Source organism: Haliaeetus albicilla, chromosome 7 (genome assembly GCF_947461875.1).
Source record: "Haliaeetus albicilla chromosome 7, bHalAlb1.1, whole genome shotgun sequence".
Taxonomy (NCBI): Eukaryota; Metazoa; Chordata; class Aves; order Accipitriformes; family Accipitridae; genus Haliaeetus; species Haliaeetus albicilla.
In genome coordinates this window covers 36,871,312-36,888,712 of record NC_091489.1, presented here as the reverse complement: position 1 = coordinate 36,888,712, position 17,401 = coordinate 36,871,312, and the positions used below count along the sequence as shown (strand labels likewise).

The 17,401-nt window shown below is 40.5% G+C and overlaps 2 protein-coding genes across 3 annotated transcripts in view; one reads left to right on the top strand and one right to left on the bottom strand.

The window, feature by feature from the left end:
• ASB3 (ankyrin repeat and SOCS box containing 3) overlaps positions 1–17,401 on the bottom strand; it is a 30,199-nt gene that overhangs the window by 12,728 nt on the left and 70 nt on the right. Inside the window, exon 1 of one of the 2 annotated variants that reach the window (XM_069787731.1) lies at positions 16,739–17,387. The exons of the other annotated variant lie outside the window; for it this stretch is intronic. The gene's annotated coding sequence lies outside the window, so the exon portion shown is untranslated. Of the gene's footprint in view, positions 1–16,738; positions 17,388–17,401 lie in introns of those variants that run through there. 2 annotated transcript variants of the gene reach the window in all.
• CHAC2 (ChaC glutathione specific gamma-glutamylcyclotransferase 2) lies at positions 63–13,426 on the top strand. Its single transcript, XM_069787734.1, has 3 exons — positions 63–267; positions 7,040–7,075; positions 10,455–13,426. Exons 1-3 carry the CDS (start codon positions 133–135, stop codon positions 10,836–10,838), a joined length of 555 nt encoding a protein of 184 aa, XP_069643835.1. The 5' UTR covers positions 63–132; the 3' UTR covers positions 10,839–13,426.

Here is a 17,401-nt window from a genome sequence, read left to right as displayed (position 1 = left end):
CGGCGACCTCCGGGGCCGGACCCGCCGCCCCCCCGGCCGAGAGGGAAGCCCGCTTCCCCCCCGCCCCGGGGCCGCCCCGCCGGCAGTGCGCAGGCCCGCGGCCGCGCCGGGCCGCCCGGCAGTCGGTCAGCCATGTGGGTGTTCGGCTACGGCTCCCTCATCTGGAAGGTGGATTTCCCCTACGAGGAGAAGATGGTGGGGCGCATCCTGGGCTACAGCCGCCGCTTCTGGCAGGGCAGCACCGACCACCGCGGCGTGCCGGGCAAGGTGAGGGGAGGCGGGGCGGGGCGCGGCGCTCCCCGGGCGGCGGCGGCGGCGGCGGCGGCGGCGGCGGGCCCGGCAGCGCGGCCCCTCACGGCGGCGGGGGCGGGGCGGGGCGGGCCTCGGCCTCCCGGCGCGGCCACCTCCACCCCCGCTGCTCTTAGCGGCTCGGCGGTGGGGAGCGGGCCGAGCCCCTGCCCCGCGGCCGAAGCGAACCGGCTTTCCTCCGGCCCCCGCCTGCGGCCGGGCACCGTCCGGGTGCCGAGGGCGCTTCCCCCAGTGCCGGGGGGGGGGACCCGGGAGAAAATGCCGGCGGTGGCCCTAACGCGGACGGGGTCCGGCGGCTCGCAGTTAGCCGGCCTCCCCCGGGCTGCTGGGGGCCTCTCAGAAGTACATCTGAGGAGCAACTGATGCTTTCTGGTGCCAGTCCTTCCGGTCGTCTTTTGCCAAGTACATCCACTTCGACTTCTAACGTATTTCATCCTGGCAAGAAGTATTTCCTGAAGTACAAGAACTCATTTTCTTCTGTACTATCAATCAAAAAAACCCTAACCCATCAAACGACACCGTGAACGTCAAAGAGAAGATCGGTAACAAAAATAACCATTCGTCCATTTTAATAGCTCAAAAATAACAGAGTTAGTTACTATAGACATTAATCTAAATAAATAACTAAGGGAAAACACCCCATTGTGGCTGTCAGGCTTTGAAGAGGAAGGCTAGTTAGTAACTCGAGGCCAGAAGCGTTGATCTGAGTACCTACCTCACTGTTTTTTTCAGCTTTTTTACTTTCAGATGAAAAGTTGTGAAGGAGGAAACACTTACTGTTTGGAAAAGGGGGGAAAAAAAAAAGCCACCAAGAAAAAGAAACTAAAATTTCAGAAGTGAGCATTTCCTATTTCACACGAACAGACATATTTTTTAAGCCACAGGAGTGAGAATAATAGTCTTACTCTGCTTTGAAAGCCTGTACCACCCTCCCCGTAGAAGGGCTAGCACCCTTATATAATTCTAAATAGCTCGACAAATATTAAAGAAACAATAGGTTACGGAAGCACCCAGCAAGTTAGATGAATGACTTTGATGTGGCAGGACTGTTATTTATGGCTGCAGATGCTGCTCACAATTTAGTCATCAGAAATGCAAACTGATCATAAATGCATAGAAACTGATACTTGCATACCGCTCTCTAACAACTTACCTACTTTTAATGCTGGTTTTGTATCATGAAAGTATGTTTTCCTGATGCTCCCTAAAGCAGTCGTCTAACCTGCACCCTGGTAACTCCACTCTAAAACTGGAATACGGCTTTAAAAGAGCTCCTCCAGAAAAGGCATAAGGATTCTTCTTAAAAATAAAACACAGCATGCTACCTGTGGCATGGAAGAAATTTTCATCTAGTTCTGAATAGCACTAGTTAGAACCTCAAACACCAGAAAATAACTTTCACAGTGCTTAAAGATAATACAAACCCCACCCTTGCATTTACTTTTCTGCAAGGCATATCACCCTGCTTCAGGTACTAGCACAAGTTGGGCATTTAGTATTTAAAAAAACCCCAAAGTTTACTGCAAAGAAACAAATCATATGAAAGCGCCCTCGGCAGGCACGTTTTTCAGGTTGAAGCAGTGCTGTGCAAATGCAGCTGTCCCAGTTCTGAACTCGAGCTGCAAAACGCTTTGCCACGTTGCTTTTAAGATCGAGTTGAAAGCCTCGCTTTGTCACCCAACTTACATGCTGTCATACAGACAATTCCTGTCTCCAAACCTGCCCTGCTCTCTGCTACCGCCTCACCTTGCTGGAGAGATGCAGCATGCCCTGTGGCTTGGTGACGTCTGCTGAATGGACAGCTATAGTTCGCTTTCTCAGTGGGAACACTAATTTCTCATCTAATAGTCGTTCCTTTTCAAAGATTATGTTTCGATGAGCATTAGGAAATTTCTATTCTTCTCTTGAATTTGGATGAATTGAAAAGCACGTGCAAAAGTTGTTAGGGTGCGGCATAAAAGAGTGTGATCCCATCAGCATCCCCTACTTAGGAAACCAGGCTTTAAAAAAGAAAATTTAAAAAAACTTCATTAGTCACCAGAGAAAGTCTTGCTCTTGGGGCTTCAGAAAGGAATAAAACCCACACCAGCCAGTTTTTCTTCCTTCTTGCAAGTATCCTTGGTGACCTCATTGCATTATCTTCTGCTGGGCTAGCCCTAATTTGGGGGAGTACTTGGACTGACTGTCTTTGTGCAGATATTGGAAATCGTGCAAAATGGCTACGCCAGGTTGCTACCCGCTAGCATATACTTGGTTCCAAGAAGCTTAGACATTCATATTTCTGCCCCAGTCAAGATCATATGCAGAACCATCACCTGCAGGCATACAGAGCCTTAAAACAACCAAAAAACTGCCCCCATAACCCCATGCTTTGTTCTCCTTCTATTTAGATGCTTGTTTGGACAGACTGAGGGCACGGGTCATTAGTTATGTAGACCTGTTAATGCCTTTTACATTTTATATAAAACACTTGGCATTAACAAAATACACTTTTTCTCAGCATCAACAAGTTAATGCCTTTTTGTATTCCTGCAGTCCTGAGTTGTTACTCCTGCTTGCAAGGCAAAAAGGCTCCCTGAGTGTACACTGAGAAAACACACAGCTGGGACATCCCATTTCACCAGGCCAAGTGCTCTCTGCTATAAAATCTTTACAATCCTTGACATGAGAGATGAATTACATCTCTTGTGGGTGAGCTACAAGTGAAACTGGTCCTTCAGTACTAACACATTTTAAAGAACAGCAATAAAATAGTAGCCAACAAGTTAAAAAAACCTCTTCTGAAAACACTCGTTGCTCCAGCATTCCACGCTCAGCACAAGAAAAACACAGAGAGCACTTTTATGTACAGTGGCTGCAAGCTTTTAGTACAAAACTCGGTTGACTTTGTAATCATACTTTGAACCACTCAACTCTTACTGTAATAAGGCGGTTAACTAGTTATAAAGTGATGTTTAATCATGGAGCCATATTTTATAGTTTACAGGATGTTAAATTGGAAAAAGTTTTGCTAGAACAGATTAAAAATGCAAAAAAAGAATAAATATTTCTTGAAAAATATACAGCAACTTATACATTAGCTGTATTTAAAAATAAGATTTTCAGAGGATTATTCCAAATAGTACATTAAAGCAGCTTGAATTTTACCAGGCAATAACAGTGTGCCCTGAAAAAAAAATGCTATCGGCTTAGAAAGACCTGAATAAGTAACAAAAATGTTTTCATAAATGGCAAACTCAAATTTCTTAGTGCAAGCTTCAGGAAAAATGGCATCAGAAACGCAAACCTCCATGATTCACATAAACCTTCTCAAATGTTAGTCTGGGGGTTTGGTTTTGCCTGGAACAGCACAGAAGTGTAAATGCGTTCAAGGGTTGAAGCCATTATTATCACAATATGGTTTGAACCAAACTAATAGCTTGCTGCTGCAAGTGAAGTTTGGCTTCCTCTCCTTACAATCCTCCTCCCTCCCAGCTTTGGACCGCTTGCTTTAGCTGCTCTTCTTGATCGGGCACCGGCACTCACTTGACTGCACAGCATACTGACAGGCCTGACATCTGGGGAATCTCAGTTCTGGCTCTGCCAGAGACCATCTTTGTTCCTAGCTCTCTGATGTGCTTAGAAAAAAAACCTGGGGGAACTTGATGTCGTGATTAATCTAGCTCCAGCTGTCTCCCATCAGACAGTGCCCAACCAGAAAACTCTTGAATAGAATTACTGAGTCAGCTTAATGTTAAATCGTTTTAAGATAATGATGGGCTTTTAGTTTGTTAAAAGTGAAATGGAAAAAAGGAGGCTGGACTAAAGGATCTTCAGAGGTGCCTTCCCATGTCCACAATTCCCTGATTTACCCTGGTGGTTTCTTCCCATGGGACGGCTGCCAGTGAGGGGGCTATAGGGGAGAGGACAGATAGATAAGCTCCTGTTATGCCATAAGGAGCCACAGGAAAAGGAAGTAGAAAAGGCTACGCTTTCTTTAAATAAACTTGTGCTTTTAAGGAAACCATTTTAAATTACTATATTCCTTATAGCAAACTTCCACCTCCCTTTCTGAAAAAATTTAAGAGGTAATCAAGGTAAAATTATTTCTAAGGTCATACTTCCTTTTATTCCATCTTACTTTCATGTCCAGATGCAAAAATTAATTGATTCCTCTATCATTAAATATTTAGTAATTTTAGTAGCTGAAGAGTTTATGGTACCACTGAAAACCATCTAACAGTGGAAGATCTTATTTCAGTTTACCCCACTATTTCGTAGCACACCTCAGCTAGACCTCAGGACTGTCTTGAGGAACTTTATCTCCACACAGATAGACAAAGCCCCCAAGCCAGGAGAACAAACTCTGCACCAGTAAAACCTAGAAGAACCTCCCATCACGTGCACTCTAAGACAGGAGTATGTTTGGGAGCTCTAGCATACAGTACAATTGAGGGCCTGAAGTGAAATGCAACGCTAAGAGCTGACACAACAGGTATTTAATTTTCTGCAATGGCTTCCCTTCCGATTCGGAGGGTGATGGCCCCTTAGCTCTACAGATGCCTTAGAAAATTCCTGCATGGCTGCAGACCACACTGCTGCTCCACTGTGATCCAGTGCAAAGTTGGCTTTGTCAGCCTTCCTGGCAGCAGGCTGCACAGGACCGACACAAATCCCTCAAAGAACTCTGCTTTAGGAGATCACTGAAGTTTGCCCTTGCCAGTACTCCCTGGGCACAACAAAGGCGGTTTTGGTTTATATCGTATAGCTGGTCATTCATAGATGTGTTATTTTCTTTACTTAGCTAGCAGACGTAATACCCATGGTTCCTTAGTGGTGTTTGGTTTAGGTAGATCCATGCAAGACAAGGGCTCTGCAAACCAGTAGAATAAGTATCATGTCCTTCCCTAGACAAACAGATTGTTCTTCCATCACACAACCAATCTGAAGATCAAGTACTCTTCAGTACTTAACTTTCATTTAATATTTAGGCTTCAGGTGCAGACATTCCTGATAATAAAGAGGAAGTTGTTTCCACCACAGAATGTCTCTTTAATCCATAATTTACAAAATCTTAGTGACCAGTATTGAGTACACAAGTCAGGGAAGTATTAATGGCTATGGAAAAAACTTCCCAGAAGGAACACCTAAGTTATCTTGATTAATCATGGTAACAGACCTGTTTCCCCTCAGTACTTAAACAGTAATCATTTAGTTTTGTTGCCGTATTTTATCAATCACATCAAGAATAGATGGCTGATGCTGGGAGAGAACTGGCATAAAAATGAAAAAACGCAGCATGTCAGAGCTTATAAATAGCCTTTAAGATTATAAAAGATCTGACACCAAATAAGCAATATCTACACTTGATGGTATCTATGAAGTGCTCTGCAAAAACTAGATTTCATATTTGGCTTTCATATCTTTCACATCACCTCATTCATATCTTTCACAAAAGAACATGTGGCTTGCCAATGACTCGGTGTAGGAGAAAACCCTACACTGTTACTGTGTGAGAGAGACAAACACAGGTACAGGCTTACCAAACAGAAGAGCACAGACGTGTCAATGAAACCATTAGTCATGAGTCATAAAAAGACCGAGATGCGGTAGCCCGAGACTGAAAGTTACCTAACACTAAATGAAAGGCATGCATCCAAGTACATCAAGTTCAAACTATCTTTGCAACTCCTAAGAGACTGAATTTCTATCCTACACTAGAATTGAATGAATGCTAGTATTTCTGCTTTCCCTTACCTTTAACCAAAGACTGACTGGATGCCAAAATAAGCAATTTTAAACTATAGATGTAGTTCTCCATAGGGTTTTATGTTTTAAAATTTTATTCTCCAGGTTATACAACAAGTTTTCAACAATTTTCTTTTCAGTATTTACAAACTGGCTTCTTACTCTTCCTGCAAGAAGTAACTCATTGGAAAAATAAGCCATTAGCAAGGTACCCTCCATCTGTCCAGTAAGGAAGAATGAGCTGGGAGGGGGAAAAGAAGGGGAAAACAGTCTTTTGCACAATAAACTTCTTTTTTCAACTTTGAATAACATGGTGCTTACTAAAAATTACTAGCACATTTCTTTGTTCAAAAACATCTAATTAGCTAGGAGCTTTTAAACCTAGGAGTTGCCATGTGTCATAGTGTAAAATTAACATTTTCTAAAACCCAGTTAGTGCAAACCAAACCAGAAGTGGTAATATCTTGCTTAGTGCTATGCAAGCTAGATTTCTGTGTTAGGTTATTTTCCATGCCTGTGTATAAACTTTTTGAATACAAGTGAGAAGGTTCACCTTTTTGTCAGTCCAGAGATAAAAAAAATTGCATAGTACTGTAGAGAAGCAACATGACTGAGGAAGGTGTGCTCCTTGAGGATAGTTTTACATTAATGAATTATTGTCACCATTTTAAACAGGAATAGAATTGAGTCTGGACAGCACATACAAAGCAAGGACATTCAAAACCTCCCCGTTTATGACTGCCCTTAGTTTAACTTGTTGCAGACACTTTCCACTCAGAATTTAACATTTTATTTATCACCGTTTATCTAATACAGATCAAAAGCTATTCTTAGAAAATATTTATACTGGATGTCAAAGAAATAGACCTTATTGGGATTGTCCTGGACTAGTTCTCTGACCCTTTCATTACTTTTCATTGGTTTTTTTCTTGTTTTGTTTTGGTTTTGCTCATGATTTAAGCTAAAAGCCTCTAACTATGATTTTTTTTAATTTTAATTTTAGCCTGGAAGAGTTGTGACTCTGGTTGAAGATCCTGAGGTAGAGTACTCCTGTTCTCTCTCTGTAGTGTACAGAATGTCTTATTGCATTCTCAGCCTGTGTAGTAAGTCTCTATTAATGTTTGCTTCTCTACAAGCAAATAATTGAGTTATCTTTAGTGCAATGAAAAGTTCTCTCAAAATTTCTTGGAGTTACACCAATGACTCTTGATTGTTTCAAATCAATCAAAACTAAGAAACTGGAAGTAGTTTAGGTCTGTTATTACCAAATGTATATTTTAAAGTACTTTCCAGAATAGTCATTTCAGCTGTCCTGTTATGCAGAAATTTACCTTCAGCATATGTATAGTGCTGATGATATGCCAATAGTAGTCCCCAGATGTTGTGTCAGAACTGTAATCTTGCCCTCCCAAAATAAAAACTGAAACAAATCAACATTACACTGCAGTGATAAAAAAGGAGATACCCTTCCTTTATTTTTTGCTACACAGATAAAAAGCTTAAGGAATTAAATGCCACAACTGTCCTTTTGGTTTCTATGTAATACTGTGAAATTAGCTTCTTTTCAGAGAAAATGGTCATTAGCCCGAGTCTACCATTCTTACTTATCTTTGGACCTTTTCCCTAGGTCGGTCTCGGACACCACAATGGAAGTGTTTGCAAGGGGAGTGCCTGGGCTGGGGAGGGAGGGGAGATGAAACAAGGCCTAGGCTTACAGTCACGTAAGCTGTAGGAAAATCAAGATTTTTCTGCTTATGAAAGTACTTAGACTTACACTTTACCCATTTCTAATTCTGTTTGATAGTAAAGAAGCTATCTTATAACTACCTGCAATGTTTTTTAGGGATCTTACCCACTAGGGAGCTCTTGGTTACACTGCTCACCAGCTAGGACAAAAGCAGTGAGCTAGGCTGGGGAAGGCCAGGGGTGGCTATTGCAGGATATCCCTTGGATGGGATTGCTTTCCGGCTCCCTGCTGATCCTCCAGGCCCTCCCCGCATCCAGCAGTGTGCCCTATTCTGGCACCTTGCTGGGGACGGCTGCGATGGTCGTGTCTATCCAGCTTCACACTGCTCCAGGAGAGGGAATCCCTGTGGGTACTGTTGCCTCCAGAGGGGCAGGAGGGAAGGAAGGATGGCATGGAAGCAGAGGGAGAGCAAGGCCACAAGACACCAGGCCATAGCACACAGAGGACGGGTATTTTGGTAGTAGTAAAGTTTTTATTTATAGTTGCTTATCTATACAATTATGATACTGCTGTCTTACCTATCTATTTTCCTGAAATAGCAGCAACAAAGAGAGGTAAGTTTAGCAGTAATCAAAAACTTCAACTGTTTTTTGCAGTTAGCAAAACCAGCAAAATGCAATGCACCGTCTCTCATTGTGATTTTTCTGTACCTTTCTAGTAAGGGTTTTTTTCACATTACCGTACTGCTGGGTACCATTATGTTACACAGATGCCTATATAGACAAAGAATGCTTATGTTTGTTGTCACTCAGTTTGTATTGTTAACCAAACTTATTCGTTACCATAGAAACTTTTTTCCCCCTTAGCAAACCAGTTTTGTTTGGTTGGGTTTTTTTCCCTTTTCTCCAGAATGTGGTGTGGCCAGATAATCACACTTTACACATAAATATCAAATGATATCACAAGTCATTTGCTTTAATTTCAGTTACTTATTCTGCAGTTTAAAAAGGTAACTTTATTTTGAAGATATCTTAGCAGACTACAGCAATTATTCCCCTGGACACAGACACCACATACTGTGGTGACAACAGTGGTGGTACTTTTACTAGCAATGCCAGCTCTCAGCTCTGTGCTAGCCTGTGTGTACTTTTTCACTAGTGATAGACATAGTGCAGCTTAGAAACCTCTAGTTTAGAGAGTTATTTTTACTTGCTCCATCTGAATTTCTTTGCCAGTTAAGAGGAAGCCACACAGAAAAAGAACATCATACTCCTTGTCAGATTTCTGGATTGTAATTTTCCATCATCTGAAATAGGAATCATCTACACTGAAAACTAAATGAGTTAACAAGCAGTAACACTTAAAAGTGTTTGCTTTAAATCCCTGTCTCCACCACACCCATATATAGTTTCCTATCAACACCAAAGTAGGTCTGAATAGCTGATTTAACTCCAAGAGAGTAACATGCGTAGAAGAGGCTGTTTTTAAAACTAACACATTTCCCGTAGACAGCTGGAGTGAACCTGCATCCCAGATGGCTGAGGTAAAGTGAGGAACCCATTTCTGTACTCGTTAGTGCTGTTCCTGGCCACAGCACATCAAATGCTGTAACCAACTACAACAGATGCAATAGAAAATGACTCCTGATTTTTTTAATAAAATGCCTTTGACCAACATATAGTCTGACTGCAAAATTCAACATTCGTGAATTGACACCACCACCCCAGCACTGTCTGATATCATGACAAAATAGTAAGATCCAGTTTTAGGGGGAAAAAACCAAAATGTTACTTGCTTTATCATCATATACTGTAGCATTGATAACTTATACCTACTTAGCTGCTTAGGAGGAATCAACATCGATGTTGCAGCAGACAAAACAGTCTACCATTTATTTTAAAACAGCACTCATAAGAAAATGGACCATCATCATTTTTCTAAGCTATTTCAAAACAAAAACCCATGCAAATCAATCCCTACACAGATCTTGCTGATTTGTTTACAAAAACTTGGTAAGGGAGTATAACTAATTCACACCACAGTTAAATACTTTTTGAGAGACGTTAACTGTGAAGAGAATGAAGAAATACTCAGGTTCTCAAAGATGGTAATGAAATTTATCCTAACAGTGTTTGCTGAGGTGCTGGATATGCCATGTTTATTTGTGCAAAATGAAGGTTCATCTCTCAGTTTTTTTTTCTCTGATTCAGTTTCAGTGCGGTAACATTACCACACTCAGCCCTCCAAGTACATGTAACAGATGTGACACCGGGGTCCTTAGAAACAAAACTGCAACTAAACAGAGAAAGAACCTGATGAAAATTGCTTTGAATTTGGCACTGTTTAAAATTTTAATTTTCAGTTACAAATTTTATGAGGTCAGAAAGATACTTTGTATCCTTTTTGCCAGCTCCTTAGTAGCCCATGCCAAGGCTATTTACTACTTCAAACTTAATTGCAACAAGAAATTGTTTTGTAAGAAAGGCCTTGGCATTAGCAAGAAAGTGGACGATCAATCAGCATAATTACCATTTTGACTGAAGATTTGCTAAATAAAACAACCCTTTTAATTTGGGACTCCTACAAACAGTGCGAGAAATAGCTATAAAAAGACTGAAAATTGAAGAATTATTTTTTAAGGGAGTTTTGTCTAAATACAATAGAAGTACATTAATTTGTGAGTATCTTTATGAACACTGCTTGGATCTTCTTTTCTTATATCCTTCAACAGGGGTGTGTATGGGGTGTTGCTTACAGATTGCCAGCTGGACAAGAATGTGAAGTAAAGGCATACCTGGACTTCAGAGAGAAGGGAGGCTACAGGACTACAACTGTCATTTTCTATCCAAAAGACTCATCAATAAAACCGTTTGATGTATTGCTATACATTGGAACTTGTGACAACCCTAACTACCTTGGTCCAGCACCTCTAGAAGAAATTGCTGAACAGATTTTTAATGCAGTTGGTCCTAGTGGAAGAAACACAGAATACCTGTTTGAACTCGCTAATTCTGTCAGAAATCTCGTACCAGAAGACGTAGATGAGCATCTCTTCTCCTTAGAGAAACTAGTAAAGGAACTCTTGGAAAAGCATCAAAACCTAAATTGTCTATAAAATAACTTATTACTTTTAATGATCTTGCTTCATCTTCAGAGGAACGGTTGCATTGCACAGTGGGTATATGACTTAGAAGCATGTTTCTCTGTACTATGATATCTTATTTATTTTAATACTGCATTCAAAATAGTAGTCTACTGTTACAAAAATCATTCTTTCAGGAGTCTATAGAAAGGGGAGCAGGGGAAGTGTTTTAGGTTTGAACTTGGTGAAGCGGGTTTTTATCCAAAGATTACATCCTTATGAAAATCTCAAGAGAAACACTTAACCTTCTCTATCTTTGAAGATTTTTTTTTAATTATTATTATTTCAGGTGTAAATTAAATCCTTATAATATTATAAGATCAAAATCTGCATTCAAATACAACTCATATTGATTTAAGTGATAGTTCTTTCCGATTTAAGACCACAAGCGTGGAGCTCAGTGCAGCTAGAGAGATAAATGTTAAGTAGTTGTAAATTGCATAGTAGAATATTTATATCATCAACGTTCAGCTTCACCAAAATTAAATTATTCCACTGAATTAGTCATCCTACCCTTTATACCTTAGTTTGTCCTTAAATGCAGAGGATAAACTGTTTCATTGTCAAGGAAGTAATTCCTTCCCTTGGCTTATTATGTCAGGCCCCTGAAAACCAAAGCACAGGGTACTTTGACATGAAGAAGCCATAACATATCAGTGCCTCATTTTATTTTTTAACATTAATATAAAGAGTAAAGCCAAAATGTTAAAATTAACTGAGAGTATGACTTTAAGTCACAATGCAGCAAGAATGTTCAGAAACTTTCATCTTTGTTATCTGCCTTTAGATGCTGTGTAACCCCACCTCTTAAAAAATTCACCAATCTGTGAGGATAGGTTTTAAGCCAGTAATTTTCAACCACTGTTTCAGGGATCCATGGACAAAAGATAATTAAGAAAGGAACCCTCTTTTCAGTAAATTTATGTGTGTTGTATGGACATCCAAACAAAAAGCATTAGAAAGCCACCAGTTTAGGCTAGTAGGCTTACTTTACGCAAAACATCAGCAAATGGAGTTTCCATCACAACAAGGACTGTCTTGCTTCTCAAAAATTAAGTTATTTTTGTTAACTTGTAACAAAGTATATTTTTCTATGTTAATATATGAAAGGTCCTATTTTAAACACCATGTAATGTCACATTTTCTCATACAGAGAATGTATAAGTGTTTAATAGTAGCTTGGAAGCTTATATTTTGTGTCAGTAATTGTAAAACCCATATGTTTCTACTATACAGGTTGTCCCTTTCTTTTCTTTACATTTTCCTGTTTTATGTTTGTAATTGCTTGAAAATATCAGGGTTATCAAAATAACAAGCTGCTATTATTTTACCTGGCCACCTACAAAAGCCAACAAGAACATAAATGAATGTTAATAGGAAACATTTGAGAAAGACAGCTAGATGAGTAGAAAATAGGATATTAAAATTCAAACCTAAATTCAAGTTAATTAGACCACTTAAAATATTTAACCAAGAAAGCTGTATTTTTTACATACCAGATTATAATTTTAGTGTGCTTCTGGCATCTCTCAAGCATTGATTCATTGGGGGGGGGGGGGGGGGGGGGGGGCAGCAGAAAAAAAGAGTATTAGTTTTTAGAAGCTACTGTTTACTACTCAATAGTTGAATGCCACTTGAGAGTGCATGACAGGGTGTCACTTGATGGACTACTCTAAACTGCAGAAGCAAATCCCCTGATGATACTAGCAAAATAATCGTATATACTGAGGCCCAATTTTTCCATTAGTACACATGAGTTACTTGCAAACTGAGGGAATATCCTTCAAAGGTCTTGATTCTCTACTGCACTGTGCTGGCTTGAGATTGACGTAACTGAGTGGAAAAGCAACCCCAACTAATTCGGCTGTACAGCAGGATGGAAATATGATCAGAACTTCCAGGTGCCTGTACAGTCATTAAGATGCCCAAAGCTGGAATTGAATGACTTCATGCACCAAAGATGAACAGTGATAACCATCACCCAAATCAGCATTAATGAACCTGCTTCATTACACATGCATTTATTCACCTTGACTTAAAGCCTAAGTCTTAAGCATTACTGGATACTTAACTGTTACTAAAAATGTTATGTATTATTTATTTCAAAAACACTGAAGTGTTGAAAAGAATAGTGCCCTCAAGAAAATCCAGCCAACAACAGCACTTCCTTTCTTGTGCTTACTTCAGATTTAAGCAAGCTGTAGTACAGTTAAAACATGTACAATGGCATGTCCACTCTATGCGGTTTTTTTTAATTCTTTCCTCAAAGGCTTATCCTTGTTCCTTAAAACAGGGCAGGGGATGCTTACACTCACTAATGATCCAAAAATATCAGTGATGATTCCCTTTTTAAACTCTATTTAAGTACTGTGTTGGGGCATTGTAATTATGTATAGCTCTACATTTTGTACCTTTAATTATATTCAGGACATTGTTGGTTCATTTGCTTTCCAGATTCGTAAAACTTGCCATAATATCTGCAATGATACATTCCAGTTTGTGCATACAACTTCAATACAATAAAAACGTATCACACTTATTAATGGTGTTGGAGAAAGAAACTTCCAGAAGCGTTTTGTTTATTTAAAGTGTATCCATATTAGGATGGACATCAATGTCTGTCTTAATTGCATCGTTATAAAATGCTGTTAGATCTAATGATGAAAACAAATATACAAGAGCTAGCTACTAGCATGCAGTCTTAACCTGTGCCAACATAGGAATTAGTTAAAGCACTGGAAATATATAGTTGTTCTTGCTGTGTGGGATTTGAGCCACAACTCTTCCTACAGCTTCAGTCACCAACAAAAGCCCAGTATGCTTTCAGATCTGTTATTTGCCACAAAAAAAAAATTTAACATACACTTTTTATACACCATATAGGCTTAATTCCCCCCCCCCCCCCACTGGTTAGAACTGAATCTAGATTTGTGACAAATTATAGAGATTTTAGGTATGGTTTCATTATATAACCACAAACACACACTAAGCTACCTCAACTTGTTTCCAAACAGTGTTTGAGGAAACAATCATATCCATGTCGTCAGATTTTACTCCCTGGGATGCACAGACTCAGATCACCAAGCAGTCAGCATGCACCTCTGTCTTGCCATGCATGAAGGAAGCAGTACATAGTAGTACGCAACAACGGTCTTCCCTGGTATAAAATTTCTGAGGCCATTTGTAGTAAAAGGAACTTGCCCAGCAGCTGGTCAAGATACACCCTCCCTGTGATGCTGAAAGGAATTATCTTGGAGCAGTACATAAGCTGATAAATCTGTAAATTATTTTGGAGTCTCCCAAATAAAAGTCCTATATTAATTTAAGTTACAGGAGAAAAATGTAAGGTTTGTACAAAGACTGCAGCAAGGCAGTTTGATTTGATTGTGCTATAATTTGAATTAAAATAAAAAAGCAGATACTAAAAAGTAGCTTATGTAATATCTGATATTCCTTCATATGATCAATTAACCATTTGATAGCAAGTCATTAAATATGCAATCATCTTCTGTGAATATATGAATCCATAACCTGAATGTGCAACATTTTACTTATTTTTTTGTCTAGCTTTTGATAGTAAGTACAATTCATACCCATTTTGACTGCCACTGACAAAATTAACGTGTTATCTGACTTAATCATAAAACTTCTGTAAACAGATTTGCATTTCTTAATGCAAGAAAACTCATGAACAAGGGAAATCAAAACATTCTGTAATTACCAGATTCTTTGTAGCATCCCCAATAATGATTTCTGTCTTTCCTTCTTCAACCATTTATCTGCTCCATATTTCCCACAGATGAGCAAACAAAGATCAGATGGGACTGGCCTAACCTGTTCTAATGTGGAAACTGTGCTGGACCATTCAGGTATACATGTATATATCCATACACACACAGAAACCACCCTTAGAGTTCTTTTTTTTATACACATAAACTTTCATTTGCTTTTATCTATTGGTTAACGTTTAACAGCTTTGTGCACCAACTACTTGCCAAAGTTTGGAGGGTCACAGGTCTTTCCAAAACAAAACAAAGCTAACTGTCATGCCCTCACTACACAGAAAGAAGAATTATTAATGATTTCATTACTTTTGTATCACTACATCTTTATTCCCACTTTCATGCTCTCAAATTTCTTTTTTCACAAGGGTACATAAAGACCAGACTCTTTCTGGACTAGGCTTCTTTCTAGAAACTAGAATTTGATGAAAATTCTTCACAAAGGTAACTAAAGTGCAGTTCAGTTATGCAGAAGGATGCAATGCTTGGTAATTCTTAAAAATCACTTTAACACTTTCAGTAAAACAGTTTTCACCACAAATGCAAGAATAACATTGTGTCATACTGCAGTTCTTTAATGACTGACAAAAAAAGGAAAACATACAGTCTTAACAGAAGCTCTACAAGACTGAACATTTCAGGCAATTTTAAATGCACTTGCTTGCTCAAAATATGGATAACTTACCCCTTACAAGCAGAACCCCCCCACACACACATTTTGAACACAACTTACCCTTAAAAGTTAAAGCAACACAGTTTCAAAATTGATTGCAGCATCCCTGATCAGTATTATATCACTATTTTACATCATTATTTCCTGAAGCTCATCATGTCACCAGTTGAACTCTGATTTGTACCCCTTCCCATCCCTTCTTTCTGGTGTATGTCTGGATACCGGCTTTACTCAAACTGAGGAGCTGAGGCGTTGAAAAAAACCTGAACACTACAGCTCCCTCATCTGATCTATTCCTGTATGTCTGTTCTGTGTAACAAAAAAAGCTTACAATGTGATCTTCCACTCTGTTCAGCCAAGCTACTGACTGGCAGAGGGGATGCAAACACACATCAGGATAGCAAGCTCCCAGCAGGGCCCTGTATCTTGACTTTCTACTATGCAAGTACATAATTGTCATCAGATTAGAAAGAGACTGTTTTTCAAGTAATTAGGCTTCTCTAACAGTCTTCTGCAAAAGCTGGACATTGACTATATACTCACTTTGATTCCAACTTCAGACTCCCTCAGCATTCTTAGATTAATTTCCTTGCTCCTCTGCCTTTTTATTCAAGTAGCTTCCTTCTAATTGTTGCCCTCCTTTGTCTCAAACAAATGTCTTGCCTGCATCTCTCTGGTCTTTTACAGCTTAGGTCTCTTCTCTGCAGGTATTCTCCTGACACTTTCCTCTCATTGTGCATGTGCTTGAACTGGAAGAATTCTTCTCTCAGTACAGCTATATCTATTTTGGCACCAGTTTAACAGGAAAAAAAAATTTACACCCTTAAGCAAGAAAATTACGGTAGCAAAGCTCAAAAGTATTGACTAGACTTGATGCAGCCATTTAGTGAAGTTTTAAGTAATCTCAGCTATATTATCCCCATCTGGAAATTGTCCTTCTGATCTGGGCAAGAGTCAACCAAGGGATTACAAACCATATACTTAAATAGTTCAGACTCAGCCAGTTTTGCCCAACGTAAACGTGGAAATGCAGGCACACACATTGCTCTACCGGCAAAAGAGTGATAAAGAATGGCCTGAAACAAAACACCTTAAACCAAACCACCTGAATTCACCTGAATTTTTCCTGGTATCATCTGCTTCCTTTGCCTTCATGTACTTCCCTCACTAAACATTTCAGTGCCCACTCTGCTCATTAGGGTTTATTAAGAAGCACCATAGCTACCAAAACATTACCGCTATCCCCAAATGTCACCCCATCACCAATTGCAAAGCAGATGGTAAACTCCCCCACTTTTCTCCCTCCTCCAGAGTCTCCACTCCATCCCAGCTGCATCTCAACTTATAGTTCAGTCTTAATTGGAGATAAAAGCAAGTGCTTCGTTATATTTACTGCAATATTAAATGGTGTTGCTTACTTTTTTCTGTCTTCCAGACTTCTTCTATGCCATAGAAGTCTTGCTGGCACTACTCCATCAGTAAAAACTTGTGCAAAAAAAAAAAAAAGAGGAAAACAACACAATCTAGCCACAGAGGAACGTCAGCCCCGCACACTCTGCTGACATAAAAACCCCACGGTGACGATCACGGGTCCTGCGGAGCACACAGCCGCTCCAGAGCCTGCTGAGCCCTCCAGCCCATCTCTGCCGCACCGACCAGCAGCAGCAGGCCTGCAAGAGCGGGTGCGTGCTGGCTTTGCTGCAGCACTGCGTCAGGGCAGGGCCTCTTTTTTGAGGTGAATTCCACGGCCTTAGGTGCGGAGGAGCTGCGGCAGAAGCAGGAGCTCGCTAGCGCCCGGCACAAGCGGGGATTTCCCGAAAAGCCCTACGCTACGGCCGTTCATAAACCCGTTACAGAACTAGCGCGACTGCAGCCGTTACCCTCCGAGGGGCTTCTCAGCCAGCTGGGCGCCAACGGACAACACCCGCAGGGCGGCGGGGACCCTTAAAGCCCTCCCCGACTCCACCACAGCCGTTAACGAGCCCGCCGCCACGCCCCCGCTTTAACGGGACGGGACGGGGCGGGGCGGGAGTTTCCACACAGAAACGCCGGCTGCGCCCGCCCACCGCTGGCTCGCTCGT

Excerpts from the sequence above, each read along its gene's own strand:
- CHAC2 (XM_069787734.1), top strand. The coding sequence starts at position 133 with ATGTGGGTGTTCGGCTACGGCTCCCTCATCTGGAAGGTGGATTTCCCC. Across the intron at positions 268-7,039 it reads ACCGCGGCGTGCCGGGCAAG|CCTGGAAGAGTTGTGACTCT; the intron begins GTGAGGGGAGGC and ends TTTTAATTTTAG. Across the intron at positions 7,076-10,454 it reads CTCTGGTTGAAGATCCTGAG|GGGTGTGTATGGGGTGTTGC; the intron begins GTAGAGTACTCC and ends ATCCTTCAACAG.